At 39.9% G+C, this 19,865-nt stretch overlaps 1 protein-coding gene across 2 annotated transcripts; it reads left to right on the top strand.

Annotated features, from left to right (window-relative positions):
- The first annotated feature begins 773 nt into the window (after positions 1-773).
- Positions 774-15,041, top strand: Rab3 (RAS oncogene family member Rab3). 2 transcript variants are annotated; one of them, XM_065366190.1, is made up of 5 exons: positions 774-1,677; positions 3,738-3,967; positions 11,141-11,259; positions 12,263-12,434; positions 14,736-15,041. In XM_065366190.1, the coding sequence occupies exons 2-5, from the start codon at positions 3,740-3,742 to the stop codon at positions 14,877-14,879; spliced, it is 663 nt and encodes a 220-aa protein (XP_065222262.1). In that variant the 5' UTR covers positions 774-1,677; positions 3,738-3,739; the 3' UTR covers positions 14,880-15,041. The 2 variants fall into 2 exon arrangements, with proteins under 2 accessions (XP_065222262.1, XP_065222261.1); XM_065366189.1 differs by having other exon boundaries at positions 774-1,735.
- The last annotated feature ends 4,824 nt before the right edge of the window (positions 15,042-19,865 follow it).

Raw genomic sequence — 19,865 nt, 5'->3', positions numbered from 1 at the left:
TATTTATGTACATACATCGTACATACGCAATTACGCACAGGTACTTACGATTCCTACGAAAATGTACGCAGCTACAGCGACCAGCAACAGCAGCAGCAGCAGCAGCAGCAGCTGTCCCTGCTCGTCTGGTAGTTGTACTCAAAAGTATTGCAATTTTGCCATTCATTTTACACCGTCTACGTCCACACACTACACACTACACAGACACACGGTATGTCTAGGTAGTAGGTAGCATAAGTAGTACGCACTTACACTATCTTATCGTACGAGTACATAAATCGCATATAGGATAGGTACTATGTAGTAGGTACAGAATGTAATGTAGTCTACTAACGGAGGTATTTACTCGTATTAGGTACCTACTAGTTGGTAGGCGATTCATTAGTACGTAGCGTAGCGTAGCGTTTGCGTATAATTTTTCGCGTCATTTTCTCTCACATTTTAAGCCTTCTGCGAGGCGCGCGTGGCGTGAATATTCACGTCATCACGTGGGCAGAGGCGCAGCGTAGCGCAGCGCAGCACAGGCCATCACCAACCTACCAACCTATCAACTTTCCTCGCTTCCTACTTACCTACCAACCTATCTGCCTGCCTGCCAGCCTGCCACATATACATACGTAGTCGTAGTCGTCGTGGTCGCTGGCAAATCAATAATTTGAAACGAGAGCGCGGTGGTGCGCAAGACCCGAATCGAGTCAAGCACGCTCTACATAAACTTTTCCAACTTTTCCACCTATCGGCAAGTTTCAACGCACCAACATCGTTAGGTATACATACATACATACGTAAAAGTACGAGTATATACGTCGCGTAATATTTTTATTTTTATTAAAACTCTATTATATATCGTCGATATTACATTACATATACGTAGGTAGGTAGGTACGTACGTACGTACGTATTTTTGGCGGTTGCGTTTCTGTCATTTTTCGTAGGTATTTGCGTTTTCGCGGTTCATTTCTTTCTTGTTTTTCTTTTTTCAATTCTTTCTCTCTCTCTCTCTCTCTCTCTCTCTCTCTCTCTCTCTCTCTCTCTGTCACTCGCTCTCTCCTACCGTATCTATCTTTCGGTTGTTTATACTTTCTATCTTTCTTTCCATCCATCTTTTTTTTCCTTCCCGTTTCCTGATTCGGTGGTGTTTTTTTTTTTTTTTTTTTTTTTTTTTTTCGTTCTGGCTGGTTTCGTTATCGGTGGTAACAATTGGTATACTCGGACAGAGTGAAATAGTCGTTGGTGTTGCGTTGCGTTGTGCTGTGCTGTGCTGTGCTGTGCTGTGTTGTGTTGTGTTGTGTTGTGGTGGTGGTTGCTGTTGGTAATTAGCTCTGGTGAAGTGTAAATGTACTCGACGTGGTTGAAACGCGCGCCGCGTCAAATAATGGACTCGTAATACTCGTACGTACGCGACGCGTTTTCCATTACCATCGGTCGATTTATTTCATCGGCATCGGCATCGGCATCGGCATCGTCGAGTCGAATAAAACATCTCGGCAGCGGCAGCGCTAAATAATATCTAGCTGTCTACAGACAAACGCGATACGCGATACGCAATTACCTGGGTTGTACTTACGTACGTACGCACTACGCACGCATATTAGGTTTGCATACACGTTCGAACAGCAGCAGCAGCAGCAGCGGCAACGCCAACGCTTGCATTCTTCCTCGATCGCATCAACTTAGGTACCTACCTTACCTACCTAGTACCTAGTTAGAGCTTGCTGCGTCGTCAAAGTACAGGGTGAGTCTGAGCAGTGAACATACTTACCTGTTATATCGTACTCGTACCTAATACCTATGTAGGTACATATACACATAGGTAAATCGAGCATTTCCACAATCCACATTAAGTAGGTAAGGAAGTAAGTAGCATACAGAAACACAATAGGTACCTACCTACCTACTCAGTACTCGTAAGTAAGAGAGAGTAAGCTTACCCAATACCCAACACCCAATACCCATAGTAGGTAAGAGGTGCTCACTGAAATACGAGTATGTACCTAGTCAATTGGTCATCAATTGATCGAGCATTAATACGTATTAGGTATTTCTAAAACTGGGCAAATACTAAAGCTCTTTAATACAAGTATGGAAATAGATTATGCTCTTAAGATAGTCGTAGCATTTTACATATGTGTTACGTACTGCGCATGGCAGGTTGGTGTCGTCACGCGTTGGAGCGACCAATGGCGTGCAACGTGGTACAATGTGAACAGATTTGATGCGTGCGCAGTACGTAAAACTTAGGTAAAATCATAAAATGATAGGACTATCTTAAGAGCATAATCTTGTTCCATACTTGTATTAAAACCTCTTTAATACAAATACAAGTATGGAAATAGATTATGCTCTTAAGATAGTCCTAGCATTGCATTTTCTGCATTTTACGCGAGTTTTAGTGCAGTCCTTCATAACTTGCAACGTGCAACTTGCAACTTGCAACTTGCAACTCGCAACTTGTTATTTTTGATAAGAAGTCGCTCGGTTTTGGCTCAAGTTGCGCAACCAAAATCAAAATCTTTTGTTTTCGGTTGCAGGTTGCAGGTTGCACGTTGCACGTTGCGTTGCAAGGTATGTAGGACAGCACTTACGTACTGCACACGCATCAAATCTGTTCACATTGTACCACGTTGCACGCCATTGGTTGCTCCACCGCGTGACGACACCAACCTGCCATGCGCACTTGCGCAGTACGTAACACATATGTAAAATGCTACGACTATCTTAAGAGCATAATCTATTTCCAATTTCCATACTAGAGCTTTACGAGTATTTTGAAACTCAGTGTCGCCGATTTTCTAATAGGTACCTAATTATAGCAGATTTAAAAAAATTGAAGGAAACAAACGAAAAAAAAAACCGAAAAAAACATCGTCTAATGTTTACCTATTCGCATTGTAGGTACTAGGTAGTTGGGTCATTGGACTGTGTTCATAATATTCCACTAATCATACCTAATACTTACCTATGCATCTATTTCACGTTGCCATTGCCGAGCTATATGTACTATTTTTAATTAGGTAAAAAATGTTGTTCGGGATCCGCGATATTTTTGCGCACACTGCACCCCGTACAAACTCGTTAGCTAGGACCTAACGCAAACGCAAACGCGGGTGTTTGTATAATGTATATGTACATATATCTTTTAAGCGCGGCTTTTTCGCCTCCATTTCATATGTACGAGTAAGTATACGCTCCTTGTCGCCTCCAAATCGGAGACGAAAACGTCAAGACCGGAGGCCAAAACGTATCGCCGTGTAAGTACGTATATCCTCAAAATAGTGATCCGTGAAGTCTAAAACGTCTAAATACCTGCAATTTTTGTCCGGAGGCGAAAATGACCATATACATAGGTATTACGGATATACATAACATCTTAGTGCCATCGTGTCAACCTCAACACCAAAATCATCGCTAGTAATTTCAAAGAATGAAAACAGTTTCTTTCCGCCTCCAAATGAAACTTGTATCCTCCGGATGTGCTCTAACTAATTCTCGCACGAGAATCCTAATTTTGAAAAGAAGAAGAACACACCGGTAGGATGATTCTAAACATCGGAGACGAAAACGCCTTGTGTTATAAAGGAGGCGAAAAGTACTCCGTTCACCTATGTATATGTACAACTATTTACTCGTAGTTAGCTACCTAACCGATAACTGATAAGTGATAACCGTACGAGTATAACCATGTAGGTACAGTGTACACTAACGCACGCGCTTGCGCTTGGCGCGTCTGTTTGCAGAGATGGCCGGCGGTCAACAAGATGGTAAATGGCAAAAAGAAGGCCCCGATCAGAATTTCGACTACATGTTCAAACTGTTGATCATCGGAAATAGCAGCGTGGGCAAAACTTCGTTCCTTTTCAGATACGCGGATGATTCGTTCACTTCTGCATTCGTGTCGACGGTCGGCATCGATTTCAAGGTTAAAACCGTCTTCCGCCACGATAAGAGAGTTAAACTTCAAATTTGGGTAAGTACGCAGCCGCAGCCGCAGCCACAGCCTCTGGCCACTTACGTGGCTACATAATTAGTTATGCACTCTGCTGTGCCGCTAAACAGCATTCGCTAAATACGTATTTGGTATATGTACCTAGTACCTATGTATGTACCTACTCGTCGCTCGTAACTGGTAGCTTTAGCTATACGCAGAATTGCTATCCATGTACGACGTACGTCCAAGCACACGCATACCGCATACCGCATACCGCATACTCGTACACGATATCTTCATCTTCGTAGACCATATACAAGTACCTATATGTGTAGTAGATTATGCGACCAGCGAGATAATGTGATTTTCAACGAATTTTCAGGTTTATTTCCCAACTAACTCAAAATGGTTGAAGATCCATTACACGTCTATCTCCCTTGTTCCATACGCGATACGTAGATATGTATTTTACGTTTTTAAGGGCGAGAATCGCTAGTTTGTCCACCGAGCGATTAGCGAGCGGGAGATACGAGTAATGTAGCCGATTATCTCCGCAGAAACGTAACAGTACATTACGTGACAGAAGCGGAAAGTATGCGATTAACGAGTGCGAAGTTTAAGGAGTGAGGCGAAGCCGAGCGACTTAAATCGCACAAGTTAATCGCGTTACTGTCCAATCCTGTCGCGTATACTATTTTAATTTCATACGAGAGGAAAATCAATGCCGAAATTTTTAAAAATTGTCAATTTCGAATTTGTAAACATGCGTGGAAAACAGTTACTTTCCTCCCTAGGGAGGAAAGTAACTGTTTTCCGCACATGTTTAGATGGGTGCGTTAAAGACGTATTTTCCAACCACAAAACTGTCTAGGAAACTACTCATTTTCCGATCATATGAAATTAAAATTTTTTATTCTCACACAACGATTAATAAGGCATTCTCTGCAAAAATTCTTTCAACGCCAAGTTGCAAGTTCTTCGCCGCGACGCGACGCGTCGCCAAAAATTCTCACAACTTTACGATATCGTGTCTCAATAAAACTTGCAAAACCGAATGATAAAGTCGTCGAGCTCTCGAATTTTAGCTTATCTTTCGATGAAAAAGTAGGTACCTACCTAACTTTTTGCCAAACGTTTCGACGCGGCGCGGCGTTCATTTTACGTTGCCAACCTACGCGTGTCGCGTATACACATGAGGAGCTGAGAATCAAAACTCACATTTGCCACCATAAACGATTTTGAGAAAAACGCGAAAAACTGAGTTAGTAGTGTTGCCAGTTGAAAAAACTCAGTGTTGAAAACCGTTTGGAACCACCACAACCGCTTTTTTAGGTCAATTGAAACGGCACCCGGAACCATCAGAACCGTTTCAAAATTTGGAAAAGAGAAGTACCGAAAGAACAACCATATAAAATGATTTTGAAACAATTTAGAACCATTTAGAACCGATTGAGTTTTTTAAGGAAAGAACAACCAGAACAAGAACCAGAACAAGTTTCAAATAAGAAGAACCATCAGGAACCCTTTTCAGGAATCGGTTCTTTTTGGTCCTCTCATCATTGAAACTTCGTTTTTTTACCAAAGTGAAATAAGAATTCATGTTTTTCATGCAAAATAAGCGAGGTAAAGGGGAATTTTCACAAATTTTCAATTTTTTGCCAATTTTTTGCATCTGGAACCATTTGGAACCATTTTTAATTGGTGGAACAACCAGTACCACCAGCAAAATATCAAAGGAGGAGTAAAAGGAACCACTAGAACCGTTTGAGTTTGAGAAGAACTGAGAACCATTTTGGAAGAACAATGTGAAAGGTATCTTTTGGAACCAAAACAAAACTGTTTCAAAGCCACAACTGGGAACCTTTTGAGAACTGAAACCAGAACCACTTATTTTCAAAGGTTCTGAAAACCACAACCATCACAACCAATTCAAATCCAAACGGTTCTCAACACTGAAAAAACTTATAATACCAAAATGAATCATTAGATAGCGCTACTAGAACACGATTCCCTGTGTTGACTGATTTTCACCTAGCTCCCTTCTGCTTTAATATCCAGACAAAGAATGGCAAATGTGAGTTTTGACTCCAAGATTTGCAATCAAATTTTTTTTCACTGTTTTAATTACGACGATAGGGAAAAGTTTGATAACAAGCTAAATTTTGGTACACGGGGGTTTTTTGATACGCTGAACACGAATTTGGGGTGTCCAGGTGAATCCGGTGTACGCTTCCCCCTTTTTTGTGGACCTTAAGCCCCCAAATTTGTTTTTTTGCGTTCAAGTCCGAAAATATGCAATTTTATGCAAGATTTATGTTTTTTGGGTCGCAGAATACGAATTTGACAATATTTTTTTTGTAGGGGTGGGGGATGAGGGGGTTAGGGGGGCGAGAAATTCAAAATTTGACTATAATGATGTGTGATATGTCGAAATGTATGTTTTTGAGGGTGTAGATCACGAATTTGACAATATTTTTTTTCGTAGGGGTCAATGGTGGGGGTTGAGGGGTGAAAATGGTTAAAAATTCAAAATTTGACTATAATGATGTGTGACATGTCGAAATGTATGTTTTCGTGGTTGTAGATCACGAATTTGACAATATTTTTTTCGTAAGGGTTGATGGTGGGGGATGAAGGGGGTGAAAAATTCAAAATTTGACCATAGTGATGTGTGATATGTCAGAATGTATGTTTTTGAAGGTGTAGAAAAGGTGAAGGGTGGGGGATGGAGAATTTTCTATTGGAGAGCCGTCAAAGTCCCTGGAAGAAAAAATTTGTAACATTTAAACAAAATTCACCATGATTTTTCACTATAATTGACTGTTGTCGTCGCCGGGGCATTCGGGGGCAAAAATGGCAAATGACATCTTGAAATACACTATCTGAAGTACTAGCCCCTGGGATTTGCCGTGCATCTACGTGCAAAAATTTGTTCTATTCCTATTTATGTAGCAGAATAGGCAAAACACGGAGTTTTAACGTAAATTAAACCTCTATAATGACTTTATAACAAACTAAAATCGAGTAAATTGATGAAAATTACTCACTTTCAGTTGAATTATTCATACTTGGTACATTTCGACATATTACACATCATTATAGTCAAATTTTGAATTGTTCACCGTTTTCACCCCCTTCATCCCCCACAATTCACCCCTACGAAAAAAATATTGTCAAATTCGTGATCTACACCCTCAAAAACATACATTTCGACATATCACACATCACTATGGTCAAATTTTGAATTTTTCACCCCCTTCATCCCCCACCATCAACCCTTACGGAAAAAATATTGTCAAATTCGTGATCTACAACCACGAAAACATACATTTCGACATGTCACACATCATTATAGTCAAATTTTGAATTTTTAACCATTTTCACCCCTCAGCCCCCACCATTGACCCCTACGAAAAAAAATATTGTCAAATTCGTGATTTACACCCTCAAAAACATACATTTCGACATATCACACATCATTATAGTCAAATTTTGAATTTCTCGCCCCCCTAACCCCCTCATCCCCCACCCCTAAAAAAAAAATATTGTCAAATTCGTATTCTGCGACCCAAAAAACATAAATCTTGCATAAAATTGCATATTTTCGGACTTGAACGCAAAAAAACAAATTTGGGGGCGTAAGGTCCACAAAAAAGGGGGAAGCGTACACCGGATTCACCTGGACACCCCAAATTCGTGTTCAGCGTATCAAAAAACCCCCGTGTACCAAAATTCAGCTTGTTATCAAACTTTTCCCTATGGAATTTTGCAAACAAAGCTAAGTTTTCATCAAAACTCACATTTGCCAATGGCAAATGTGAGTTTTGATTCTAACCCTTGGTTTTGAAGGTGAATTTCACACCAAAATGACTTTGATCCAAAAAAACAGAATATGTCACATTATAGAGTGTAAAACGGTATATCCAAATCTGCCATAAAACGGTATTTTTTTTTTTTTGGCAAATGTGAGTTTTGATTCTCAGCTCCTCACATATTTTTAATGAAAAACTTTCTTCGGGCCTCGGGGTTGTCGATATTTTTGCGCACCCTGTATAGTGTATAGTGTATACGCATACGTGTGGTAACGCTTTAGCTTTCACTCTTGGCTACTCGCACAGCCCCCCCCCCCCCAATCTTCACGGTAATTGTGGTGCCCGCGTACATAGAGGATCGCATAAATACTTACCTATGTATGATAAAGGTGTTTTGGTGCAGTTTGGGTTTACGTACTCGTACCATATCAATTCCCCTATTGACAAAATTATGCGTAAAAACAGGCGTGTTGATGCGTAATGCGTGAATTTGGACTTTTTTCAAAAATAAACGTGCGATTTGGCCTGCGAATAGCGCGCGTAAAAGCAACGTTAAAGCGTGTAAAATAAAAGAAAAATTTAAAAAATCTGGACCCGCGATTTCAGCGTTTCCGCGTCACCTAACCCACTTGACCACTTCTCGTTCTCTGCTTGCGAAGAGTCGAGTTATTCCTGCATAAATGTTTGCGCGTTGTCAACTTTTTAAATTTTTCTTCCAAGTCCAAAAAGTGCAAACATTTATGGGGAAATAAATCCACTCTTTGCAAGCAGCGAAGTGGCCGAATTGGTTAGGTAACGCGGATAAATAGAAACCGCGGGTCCCACTCCCAGGTTAGATTCCCGCTCGGGGCAAAAAATTTTTCAATTTTTCTTTTATTTTACACGCTTTAACGTTGCTTTAACGCATGCTATTCGCAGGCCGAATCGCATGCTTTTTTTGAAAAAAGCCCAAATTCACGCGTGCTTGCGCTATGCATAAAAGCATGCGTTTTAGCATGCTATCGCATCATTTTTGTCAATAGGGTCAACGACGTCAACGTGTTGTCAAATTGGCTGAAAATTGATGAAAAAAAATACATAAGGGTAAAGTACCCGAATATCAACCACCATTTTCAGTTTTCAATTTACTCAGCCCCAAATTCAGGTAGAAACCCCATTGATGGCTCAAAATGACCGCCAATTATTCTAGTTTTACCCCGCAAAATTTCAACTCCCAATTTTTTTCGTTTCATGTTTGCCGATCGATTTTCTGAAAAGTGCGAAATTTAGATACTGAAAAAAAGTGTTCCTAATAGCGACCACCTTTAAAATGGATAAAAAGGACTAAGTATGCGATTACGAAAAAAAAAAAAAAAAAAAAGATTTTAATTGACAAAACGAGTTAAAATAATTAATTAAAGCAATTTACCGCAAAGATTAAAATTAATTTAAACGATACGAGCACCCGTATTTTTCTTATTTGAGGTCTCCTCAACAGCAGTATCGCAGACCTCATGAGCACAGGAAAAGCACTTCGTACACTATGTAGATCCAGATTTGGCCATTTTGGTCGTTTGAATAACGTCACCCACAGAAAGGGACAATTTTTGCCAAGTTTCAGGTTCTTTTGGCATAATGATGGATAGAGGCGGATAAAAAATTTTTTGCATAATGATAAGCGGTGGTGGTCGGATTTAGGAGACTCTTTAAAAAAAAAGTTTGAAAAAAATTTACGAATACCTGTACAAAATTGTTTTCCAAATCGATAAAGTGTCTTCAAAATATGGAATCTTCTTTCTTAATTGCAATTTACAGCATTTAGTTACATATAACTGCTAAAATTTAATGAATAATTGAAAAAACACTCAACTTTTTTTTTTCTTCTTGAAAAAAGTTTTTTGCGAATACCTTCGTGAATTTTGGCTGTAGAGCTATGATTTTGGTCTCATCGATTTGTTTATGAAAAATACACCGGAAAATATTTTTTCCGCAGAAGTCTGGGCATATTTGGAGACGAAATCGGCTGGTGGTCGATATTAGGAAGTGGTTGATATTAGGGCACCTTACCCTTATAGGTACTCGTATGTAGGTACTATCCCTATTGACAATAATTGCGCATACAACATGCTGAAATGCATGCTTTTTTGCATATCACACGCGTGCGTGAATTTGGACTCTTTCAAAAAATCGCATGCTATTCAGCCAGTGAATAGCATGCTTAAAAGTAAACCAAAAGTATGTACAAAAAGTGCGGAAATTTTAGCAGATAAATTGCTGAAACTCGCAGGCAATACTATCTACCGATTAATCGTGAATTTTAACACATTCTAATAGATAATTTTTTCAAAAAAATTGAAAAAAAAGAATTTTAAATTTCCGGCGCGTGCGGGAATCGATCCCTGGTTCCTGCGATATGCGACTGCTCAACTCAGCCGGCCACCTCGCAGCTTAATAGATTACAGGTTATTTTTGCATAAATGTTATCAATTTTTGGACTTGAAAAAATTTTTACTCACTGGTGCATTTTAGAAAATACTTGGTTGCTAGATTGCTGCGAAAATGTATATTTTTAACGCGACAATGCACGCTTTTACACCAGTCCAAAATCACGCACCGTTACGCATGCTTTTCAGCATAACTTTTGTCAATAGGGTAGGTAGGTAGGTCTAGGTACCTAGCGTCGCGTCGCATCGGCAAGAATTTTTTCAGAGTAGAATTTTGCGGCCACAGGCTTCTTACTGGGAGTTGGGAGTGCATTGAAAGTGCAGCGAGCGCGGCGTTTCATTTTGCATACCTACCTATTCACGCTATACTTACTCGTACAGGGTGCCCAGAAATATCGTCAACCCCGAAGAAAGTTTTTTATTAAAAAAATACGCGTAGGTTGGCAACGTGAAATAGATGCGCATGATTGGTGGAATGTTATCTCTCCAGTCCAACAACCAATCAAGTGCTATCATTATACCTATCTACTCGTATCATTCACCGTGACCAACCGAAATATTTAGCAGAAAACTTTTTTAGGGGTTGGCGATATTTCTGGGAACCCTGTATGTGGTACCTAACCTATACCTAGGTATAGCGCGCGCGTATTCTTTCAATTTAAGGTGCACACTGCACACGTACGTACGAGTATGTAGGTACTTGCACAATGCACACCCATCCCGTAGGTAGTTACTACAAGTTAGTAGTTACTCGTAGAGACGTAGACATGCAACTACCTATGTACATCTACATACTACATAGTATGTACCTACCTACTACATATAGGTACTAAAAGATAAGTAGGTAGAGGTACATACCTACTTTGCTATAATCCGGTAGTCGGTATTGCGTCAAGGTAAATCGTGCGTTCGTGCATTCACATTGGCATTAATTTGTTTGTTTGTTTGTTTATTGGTTGGTTGGTTGCTGGCATTAGGACACGGCTGGTCAAGAAAGATACAGAACCATAACAACGGCGTACTATCGCGGAGCTATGGGATTCATTTTGATGTACGATATCACAAACGAAGAATCATACAACAGTGTTCAAGACTGGTTCGTATGGCTTTCGCTTTCATTATCATTACTTCATTAGCTGGTAATAGCCAATAGGTACCTAGCATACCTCGAGCATTAGCCCATTAGGTAGATACTCGTAGTAGGTAGACGTACTTGTGCACTTGTACTATATAAGTACCTACTAGTACTAGTACGTACAGGGTGCGCGGATCGCGGAAATACTCGTATCAACGAGTAGGTAGCCTTCGTCCGAAAAAGTTTTCTGCTAAATACTAAATAGGTACGTATACTGTGTAAGTGTGTACTATGACCAATGGGCCACGACTAGTGGAAACCTTTAGCAAAAAACTGTTTTGGCGATAAGTACTCGATAGGCTATTTCCATGCCGGCGTAATGAAAAACAAATACGAGCAAATACTACTACTACTACTATACTATACCACCTCCTATAATAATGATGGTGCATTGATTGGTTGTTGGACTGACAATGAGGTGATGATATTCCACGGTCCACCAATCGTACGTAGGTATAGAGGTATGTGTGTAGCGTGTATGTCTTAATTGTCTTATCCTCCTGCATAGACAATGTCCTTCTCCTTACCGACATACTCGATGTAAGGTAATTTTCTTTTACAATTTACATCGCGCTGGACTGGGTATGCGATTCTCCTCTCCCTTAATACGACGAGTAAGTAACGAAAAAGCTCAAAATTCGTTGAAAATGACAGGTATCTCCCTGCTCCCCACTTACACTCGTAGTTGTTTTTAACAAAAAACTTTCTTCGGAGTATTCGATATTTCTGTGCATCCTGTACTACGAGTACGAGTACGAGTACGAGTACGTAGCCTGTACATACATTTATGTCCACCTGCAGTGCATATATGTACGTAAATGTACCTACCTACCTACCTCTTGTTGTTTTTCAAAATTGTATTCCAAGAAATGAAATAAATATACTACTACTACTAAGTATCTGTAATCTGTAGCGTGTTTGTTTGTTTGTTTGTTTGTTTTCACGAGTACCTCTGTATTCGCAGGGTTACGCAGATAAAAACTTACTCTTGGGACAACGCGCAAGTTGTACTTGTTGGCAATAAATGCGATATGGAAGACGAGCGCGTAATTTCTTACGAAAGAGGTAGACAGCTGGCCGATCAACTTGGAATCGAATTCTTTGAAACCTCGGCTAAGGACAACGTTAATGTCAAGGTACCTACTTGTTTCATTTTTTTGTTTTTCGCATATACCTACCTACATATGCAATATGTATGTACAAGTAGGGCGCAAATCTGACGACAGTAATTTGATCAGAAATTTGGTAGGTAAACGCTACAAAGGGTATTGCCTGGTAACATACCGGTAGGTGAAATGCCCTTGTTTTCGTAGTATTGAAATTTTGATGAAACCGTCGTTGGGTGGGTAGTGGGTAGTGGGTAGTGGGCAGGGTATGGGGGCACTTTTACCTTTAAAAAAAAAAGGGTTGTAGCCAAAAACAATTCCCCCACTGCCCTTCACTTCACTCCACCCTACCACACCCTACCACACGTGCCCACAATGGCGAAAAAAACGTACCTAGACCTACTTACCTACCCGTATTATGGAACGCGGCGCGGTTATGCCAATATTTTGTATGTATTTCAAAAAAATCTAGAAAAATCGTAAAAAATTTAGCAACTTTTTGGCGATTCTCGAATTTTTTCTACTTGCCAAATTGATTTTACGTTTCTAGGGAGGTAATCCGCTACATTATCTCCCGCTCGCTAATCGCTCGGTGGACAAACTAGCGATTTTCTCCATTAAAAACATCAAGGGAGGTAAAATAAAGAATGCCTCAGGGCGCATGTTATTAACCCCCGAGCCGAAGGCGAGGGCGTTACACATGTGCTCTGAGGCATTCTTTATTAGCTCCCGTGGTGTGTACGCGATTTTACATGACTGGGGCGGAGGAAAGTGGCGTTTATCGCCCGCGCTGCGCGGGCGGTAAAGAGCCACTTACCTCCCCCTGTTATGTAAAATATATTATGGAACAAGGGAGATATTGTGATCTTCAACCATTTTGAAAATCACATTACCTCCCTAGTTGCATAATCTACTATTAATTTCATATGATCGGAAAATGAGTAGTTTCCTAGACAGTTTTGTGGTTGGAAAATACGTCTTTAACGCATCTATCTAAACATGTGCGGGAAACAGTTACTTTCCTCCCTGCACATGTTTACAAATTCTAAATGTGCCATTTTTAAAAATTTCAGCATTTAGGTATTTTCCTCTCATATGAAATTAAAATAGTATACGCGACAGGATTGGACAGTAACGCGATTAACGAGTGCGAAGTGTAAGTCGCTCGGCTTCGCCTCGCTCTTTAAACTTTGCACTGGTTAATCGCATACTTTCCGCTCTTGTCACATAATATACTTACTATTATAGAACAAGGGAGATAATGTGATCTTCAACCATTTTGAGTAACTTGCCGCGCATCGCTCGGGAAATAAACCTCAAAACTTGTTGAAAATCACATTATCTCCCTAGTTGCATAAACTAGGTACTATTATACTCCCCAGCCATAATGTTTTCCCGGTTGAGACTGTGATTTACTTTATTTTTTTCTATTCGTGTCTTTAAATTAGATAGGTAGGTAGGTAGGTACTGATTTCATCCTATTTATATGTACCTATTACTCGTATTATTTTCTCATTATTGTTTACATTACTTTATTTTACTTTGTTATTACTAGTAGTTACAGCTGGTGTGATTCTATCTGGTTCTGCCCGCTTGCGCCTCCGCGCATAGGGGTTCTTGAATTTGTTAAATTGTATTAAGGTAAGGTGCACCGGGGGAAGTTGGAATTTGGGGTAAGTTAGAAAACTTGCTCTAGCGCCTAGAGGTTTATATCTGGCCAAGTGCCACTAAAGGTGACTTGAGGGTACTACCCCTACTTCATCACGGCATACAAATTTTTGCGATTCAGTTTCATTTTAGATGTCTTTGGTTCAATTGTATTTTGTTGTTGTTTTGAACTTGTTTCGAATTTGTTCTAAAATACAGACTTTCTATTTCTTAGTTTTTCACATATAGCGGACGAACCGTGCGTCCTAGTGAAAATCCGATGAGAGTGATCTCAAAGAGAATTAAATTCTTTACAATCTTGTTTATACTTATGCAATTTTTCTAGGACGCTCCGTTTGTGATCTACGCCTCTGCAAAGTTTAGCCTGTTCTGACTTCCCCCAATTGGGGGAAGTCAAAACAGTTTATATTTTATTCCACTGAGCGAAAGCAACTATGTCAATCGTGCTCAATGGGAACCTACATAATAAATTTGATCCATATTGGTTCATTAGAAGGGGAGTAACAGCTGGTCAAAGTTGAAATTGCGAAAAATCATTCCGACTTGCCCCGGTGCACCTTACATAAAAGAAATAAAATATATTACTACTACTACTACTACTAGCTGCCTACCTACCTACAAACAAACATACTTACCTATAATGTTTTATTGTTACGTTCGCAGGCAGTTTTCGAAACACTGGTTGACATCATTTGCGATAAAATGTCCGAAAGCTTAGACTCGGATCCGAATTTGGTTTCCGGAGCAAAAGGAACACGTTTAACCGAACAACCACAAGGCGCCAATAATCCCAACTGTAACTGTTGAACCCTGGAGAAAGATCGCGACCTCCGTCGTCGCGTCGCCGTCGCCGTCGCCGTCACCGATACATACCTATCTATCTCTATCTACCGACTTACCTACCTATCTACATATTTAATTACAGAGCTTCCGGCAAAACTTGATAAAAATACAATATCTACATTTGTCGATTTTCTGTCAATTCAACTATCTTACCTTACCTTACCTTTACCTTTACCTTTACCTTTACCTTACTTTATAAAGAAGAAACTTTCTCGTTCCCACTTTTACCTATACTTGTAACTCGACTTGGAAAAATTAGAAAACCGCGCTGCCCGCGCGAGTAAGTTGTCAGTTTAAGTACCTATGTACCTACTTAGTAACTATACCTACTCGTACTACGTGATACGTGATTAGGCCTTTTTCATTTAATTTTTACGTATTTCATTCCATCGACCATTCGAATTCGATTCGCTTCGATCGGATAAACAGCGTTGAATTATTGATGTACGGTACGGGTACGGAGTGAATATACGGAGGAGAGAGACCTTCATTTTGAGTAGCGAGTAGCGACTGGCGAGTCACCCCCGCGCCGGTGCCAAGCAAAAACCGGTGGAAAGGCGTATAAACGATTACGACACGAGTATTTTTGAAACTGCGGTATGTACTCGCAAGTACGAGTACGTAGCCACCTACGTAACACCTAAGTTACGTATTTTGGAATGTAAAATGAAAAAAACCAAAAACGAGCGATTTGCAAATTTTTATCCGCTGTTAGTAGTGCGAGTGCGAATGCCCGAGTGGTCTTGGATTTTGAGCACAATGTTGCGAGTCCACGTGTCATGTCGTGGAGTCGTGGACGCGCGGCCCGGACGCGCAATCTCACATACTCGTACTAAACGTAGGTACCATTCGGAACTGAGCGGATGGGACTAGAGAGAAAAAAAGAGTAGGTATCTATCATTTGTTTCGAGAAGTCGTGTAACCCTTTCGTGTACACCTGCGGAGCTAAAAAATCTTCTCCGACTCAAAATGAAGGTACTGATCCGCTTATTTTGGTTCGCAATCCTTCGAAAATTTTGTTTGTTAGTTTGTTTGTTTGTTTTTTTTTTTGTTTTTTTTTTGCAATCAATCTTAATGTAAATATGGCGGTACATACCTACAGTTTGCTCAAAAATAAGTAGCTAACATGGCCGCGTAGGTGCCGCGAAATGATTTTTTTTAAAATTAAAAAGTACATACCTACCTACTCGCAAGGCGGTCACTGTGAATCCACTAGATATAGCGTACCTTCCTACGATAAGGTATTTGCGAGTACGTTGCGCTGTCGACTGTGTCACTCAAACATGGACGTAGGTATAGACGTATAGAGGTACGAGACGAGTGGCGAACTCAATCGCCGAGACTTGCCTGTTGGTTGGGGGGGGGGGAGGGGTAGCGTATGATCAAAGACGCGATCAACTTGTGGTTTGTACTCGTATTGTGTGTGTGTGTGTATGAGGAAACGCGCTCGGCAGGCTGTGTAATGAAGTCGTCTCGTAATATTGAGCACCCTGTACAAGTGTACACTGCATGTCTTATAGCTATGCTATGGATAGGTAGTACATACCTATGGCACTTGCCACTTGGGTATACTCGCGCAGGTAGCCGCAGTTGCACCTGTAATCGGTAGCTGACCATAATCATATTCGGTTGATGGCCGACTTGGGTCACAATGTTGACGGCTTAGTATAGTAAAGTAAAGTAAAGCAAAGTAAAGTAAAGTAAAATAATGTAAAGTAAAGTAAGACCGACTAAATCACTCTGATGTACCCATGCCCGGTCTACCTGTCAACCTGATTACCTTACTACGTACCTTACTCACGTACTGACTCGCTTATTGACTTACTTTACTGATTTATGTATCTATATACTTATTTATTTATTTATTTATTTACTTGTTTGTTTGTTTGTTCGTTGGTTCGTTTGTTTATTTATTTACCTAAGTATATACTTATATAGGTACATGTACTCGCTTACTTACTCATTTATGTACTTACTTACTTACTTACTTACTTGCTTACTTACTTACTTATTTATTGACTGACTGGCCGACGGACGAATGTCGTTTGTTTGTTGGCTTTTACGTACAGGTAAGGTACTGTAGGTACCGCGCGCGTACCGGTACCGGTACCTGATTACCGAAAAAGCTATAAATTATTATACCTACGAGTACACGTAATTCGCCGACCCCCGACACACATATCAAATAAAAAGAACCAAAATTCATCGAACCGAATCCAAGTCGAAATCGAAATCGAAATCGAAAAGGAAAGCGAATTCGATACCTACTTACTCGGCTTATTTTTCGAGCAGGTACATAAACACGACGGCGAGTAGAATATTAGCTATAGGTACTCGTACTCGTACTCGTACTCGTCTTCACTCGTAAGCAAACAAAAATAGGTACATACAATGTACCTACCTATGTAAAAATATCAACTTATAATAAAATTTTGTCTACTCGTAAGTGGGTAGGTAAAGGTGTACATCACTACATATTCGTATTTGTATGCATACCTACTCGTATGCATACATTATGTAGGTGCCTTCATGTATGCATGTACAAATATATCTATACTACCTAGTACCTACCTACCTACCTACCTATGTAAGTAAGTAAGTAAGTAAGTAAGTAGTAACTTGAGTAAAAAATATGTAGATGGGTATATGGATATGGGTATGGGTATGGGTAACTAATGAATAAGAGTGCGTGTATATAATACCTAAATTTTACTCGTAATATGTATTACGCTAGCTATATGTGTATTGTGTATTGTGTATTAAATACCTACGTACCCGAGTGTACTCGTAATTTCAAATTTGTTAAGCCGTTAAGCGTTTCCTTACTACTCGTACGTAGACGTACCTACTACGTAATACCTACCTATGTTCGTTATTATATAGGTATAGGTAACTTCAGGTATACCTATGTCTATATTGTCTGCCTATTGTTTATAGTTGTATGTAATACTGCGTATCGTATTATGACTATGCGCTGCGCTATGCTATGTTCTCGTAATACGTACAAGTACCTACTCGTATGTAGGTTAGATACCTACGTTAATGTATATCTACATATTGTATAGTAATGCTTGCTGCTTGCTGCTTGCAGCCGACAGTACCTACTCCCTACACCCTACACCCTACACCTACTCGTAGGATAATAGGTACGAATAGGTATGGTACTAGTTACGATTAGTACTACTGGTAGTAGGCAGAGTTATTCGTACCTAGTACCTCTAATACCTACGTCCTACTACCTACTACCTACTAACCTACTACCTACCAAGTACCTGTGGCTATATCAACGATCGTCACCCGGTGACGGTGACTCGTAGTCCAAAATTCCAATTTCCAATTTCCAATTTTCAATTGTCCAATGCCGGCGTAGGCCTACCGTACGGCGTACAGGGTAGACAGAAATATCGTCAACACCGGAGAAAGTTTTTCGTTAAAAATATAAGCGTAGGTTGGCAACGTGAACGATTAAATACTCGCAGATGCGGATGGTTGGCGGAATGAAAAGTCATCATCTCATTCTCAGTCCAACAACCAATCGTACGCTATCATGTACTCGTATCATTCGCTGTGGCCAACCGAAATATTTGGAAGAAAACTTTGTTAGGATTAGGGGTTCACAATCGAGATATTTCTGGGCACCATGTACTCGTACGTGTACATAATCGTATACCTTTACCTACCCGTACCTATGTACTGTACCTAATATGTTTGTAATGTACCACGTGCCATGTACCTACCATATACTGTACTATACTATAACTATGCTATGCTATACTTACTTGTCGTCGTATACCATACCAATGCCATGCCATGCCATGCCATGCCATACCATATACCATATGCCATACCATGTACATCTACCTACTATGTTCCAAATCTATACCTACGTATAAGTGTATGTATGTATGTATGTATGTATGTATGTATGTATGTATGTATGTATAATTATGTGTGTGTGTGTGTGTGTGTGTGTGTGTGTGTGTGTTTGTTTACTTATTTGTTTATAATTTCTGCGAATCTGACAACGACTGGCATGTTGCATATTAAGTAAATATGGGTACTCGATTAATTTGCGAGTTTCATTTCGTATTCTTATACTCAATACTCATACATGCAACATACTCGTATCTTACGATTGGACCTAGGTCATAGTCAAACCAATCAAATGGAATACACAATACCCATACGTAGCGGTAGGTCTAGCCTCTAGGTAGGTAATAGTAATACATAGATATCGCGAGTCGATCGTAATAACAATCATACCTATGTACTCGTAGGTAGAGATACACATACAGTATATGTACATACGTATATAGCCGCATACAGGTAAACTCGTAACGTTTTGTGTAAACAGCAATCTCAAGACCTTTCTGTAACTTGGTTGCTGCGCATACGCTCGACTCGTCATCCCATAGGCATAGGCCTGATAGTACTCGATGTTAGGCCGCGTTATATTCGTTACCTAACTTGATTTTTGGGGGCCGTGTGGAAAATTTGCTCATTGCCAAAACATCAATTTTTCAGGGAAGCTTTTTTTCCCCCCAAGTCCTACGCATCTTATGTTTTTCGCAAATACTTTTTGAACAAAGCATCCTACAAAAAAATAACCAGCTCCGAGCAGTTTTTTTTTCTCAGGATGCTTACTTTCCCGGTAAAATCAATGTCAATGTTGAAAAACACGAAAATTCGGACCTGTATAATCAACTCTAAATTGAAATTGAGCGGTCAAAAATTCATTTTAGGCGATTTTTGACCACGCTATATGAAAGAGGAGACCTTCAACCACCAGATGAATCACCAAACAGAACGTAAAAAATGATTCTTGGCAATAAATGTCTTTTCTTCGTGTCCTCGTACATATTACACATTAGGCTACGCACTCGTTTGAAAATTGAGTCAAAAGTGAAAGTGTATAAACAGCAATCTCGCGTGATTTTTATGAAACGCAGT

Source organism: Planococcus citri, chromosome 5 (assembly GCF_950023065.1).
Source record: "Planococcus citri chromosome 5, ihPlaCitr1.1, whole genome shotgun sequence".
Classification (NCBI taxonomy): domain Eukaryota; kingdom Metazoa; phylum Arthropoda; class Insecta; order Hemiptera; family Pseudococcidae; genus Planococcus; species Planococcus citri.
This window is presented reverse-complemented; position numbering and strand designations above follow the sequence as displayed.

Coding starts and splice junctions, on each gene's coding strand:
- Rab3 (XM_065366190.1), top strand. CDS start 3,740: ATGGCCGGCGGTCAACAAGATGGTAAATGGCAAAAAGAAGGCCCCGAT. Junction 3,968..11,140: donor GAGTTAAACTTCAAATTTGG/GTAAGTACGCAG, acceptor TGCTGGCATTAG/GACACGGCTGGTCAAGAAAG. Junction 11,260..12,262: donor TACAACAGTGTTCAAGACTG/GTTCGTATGGCT, acceptor CTGTATTCGCAG/GGTTACGCAGATAAAAACTT.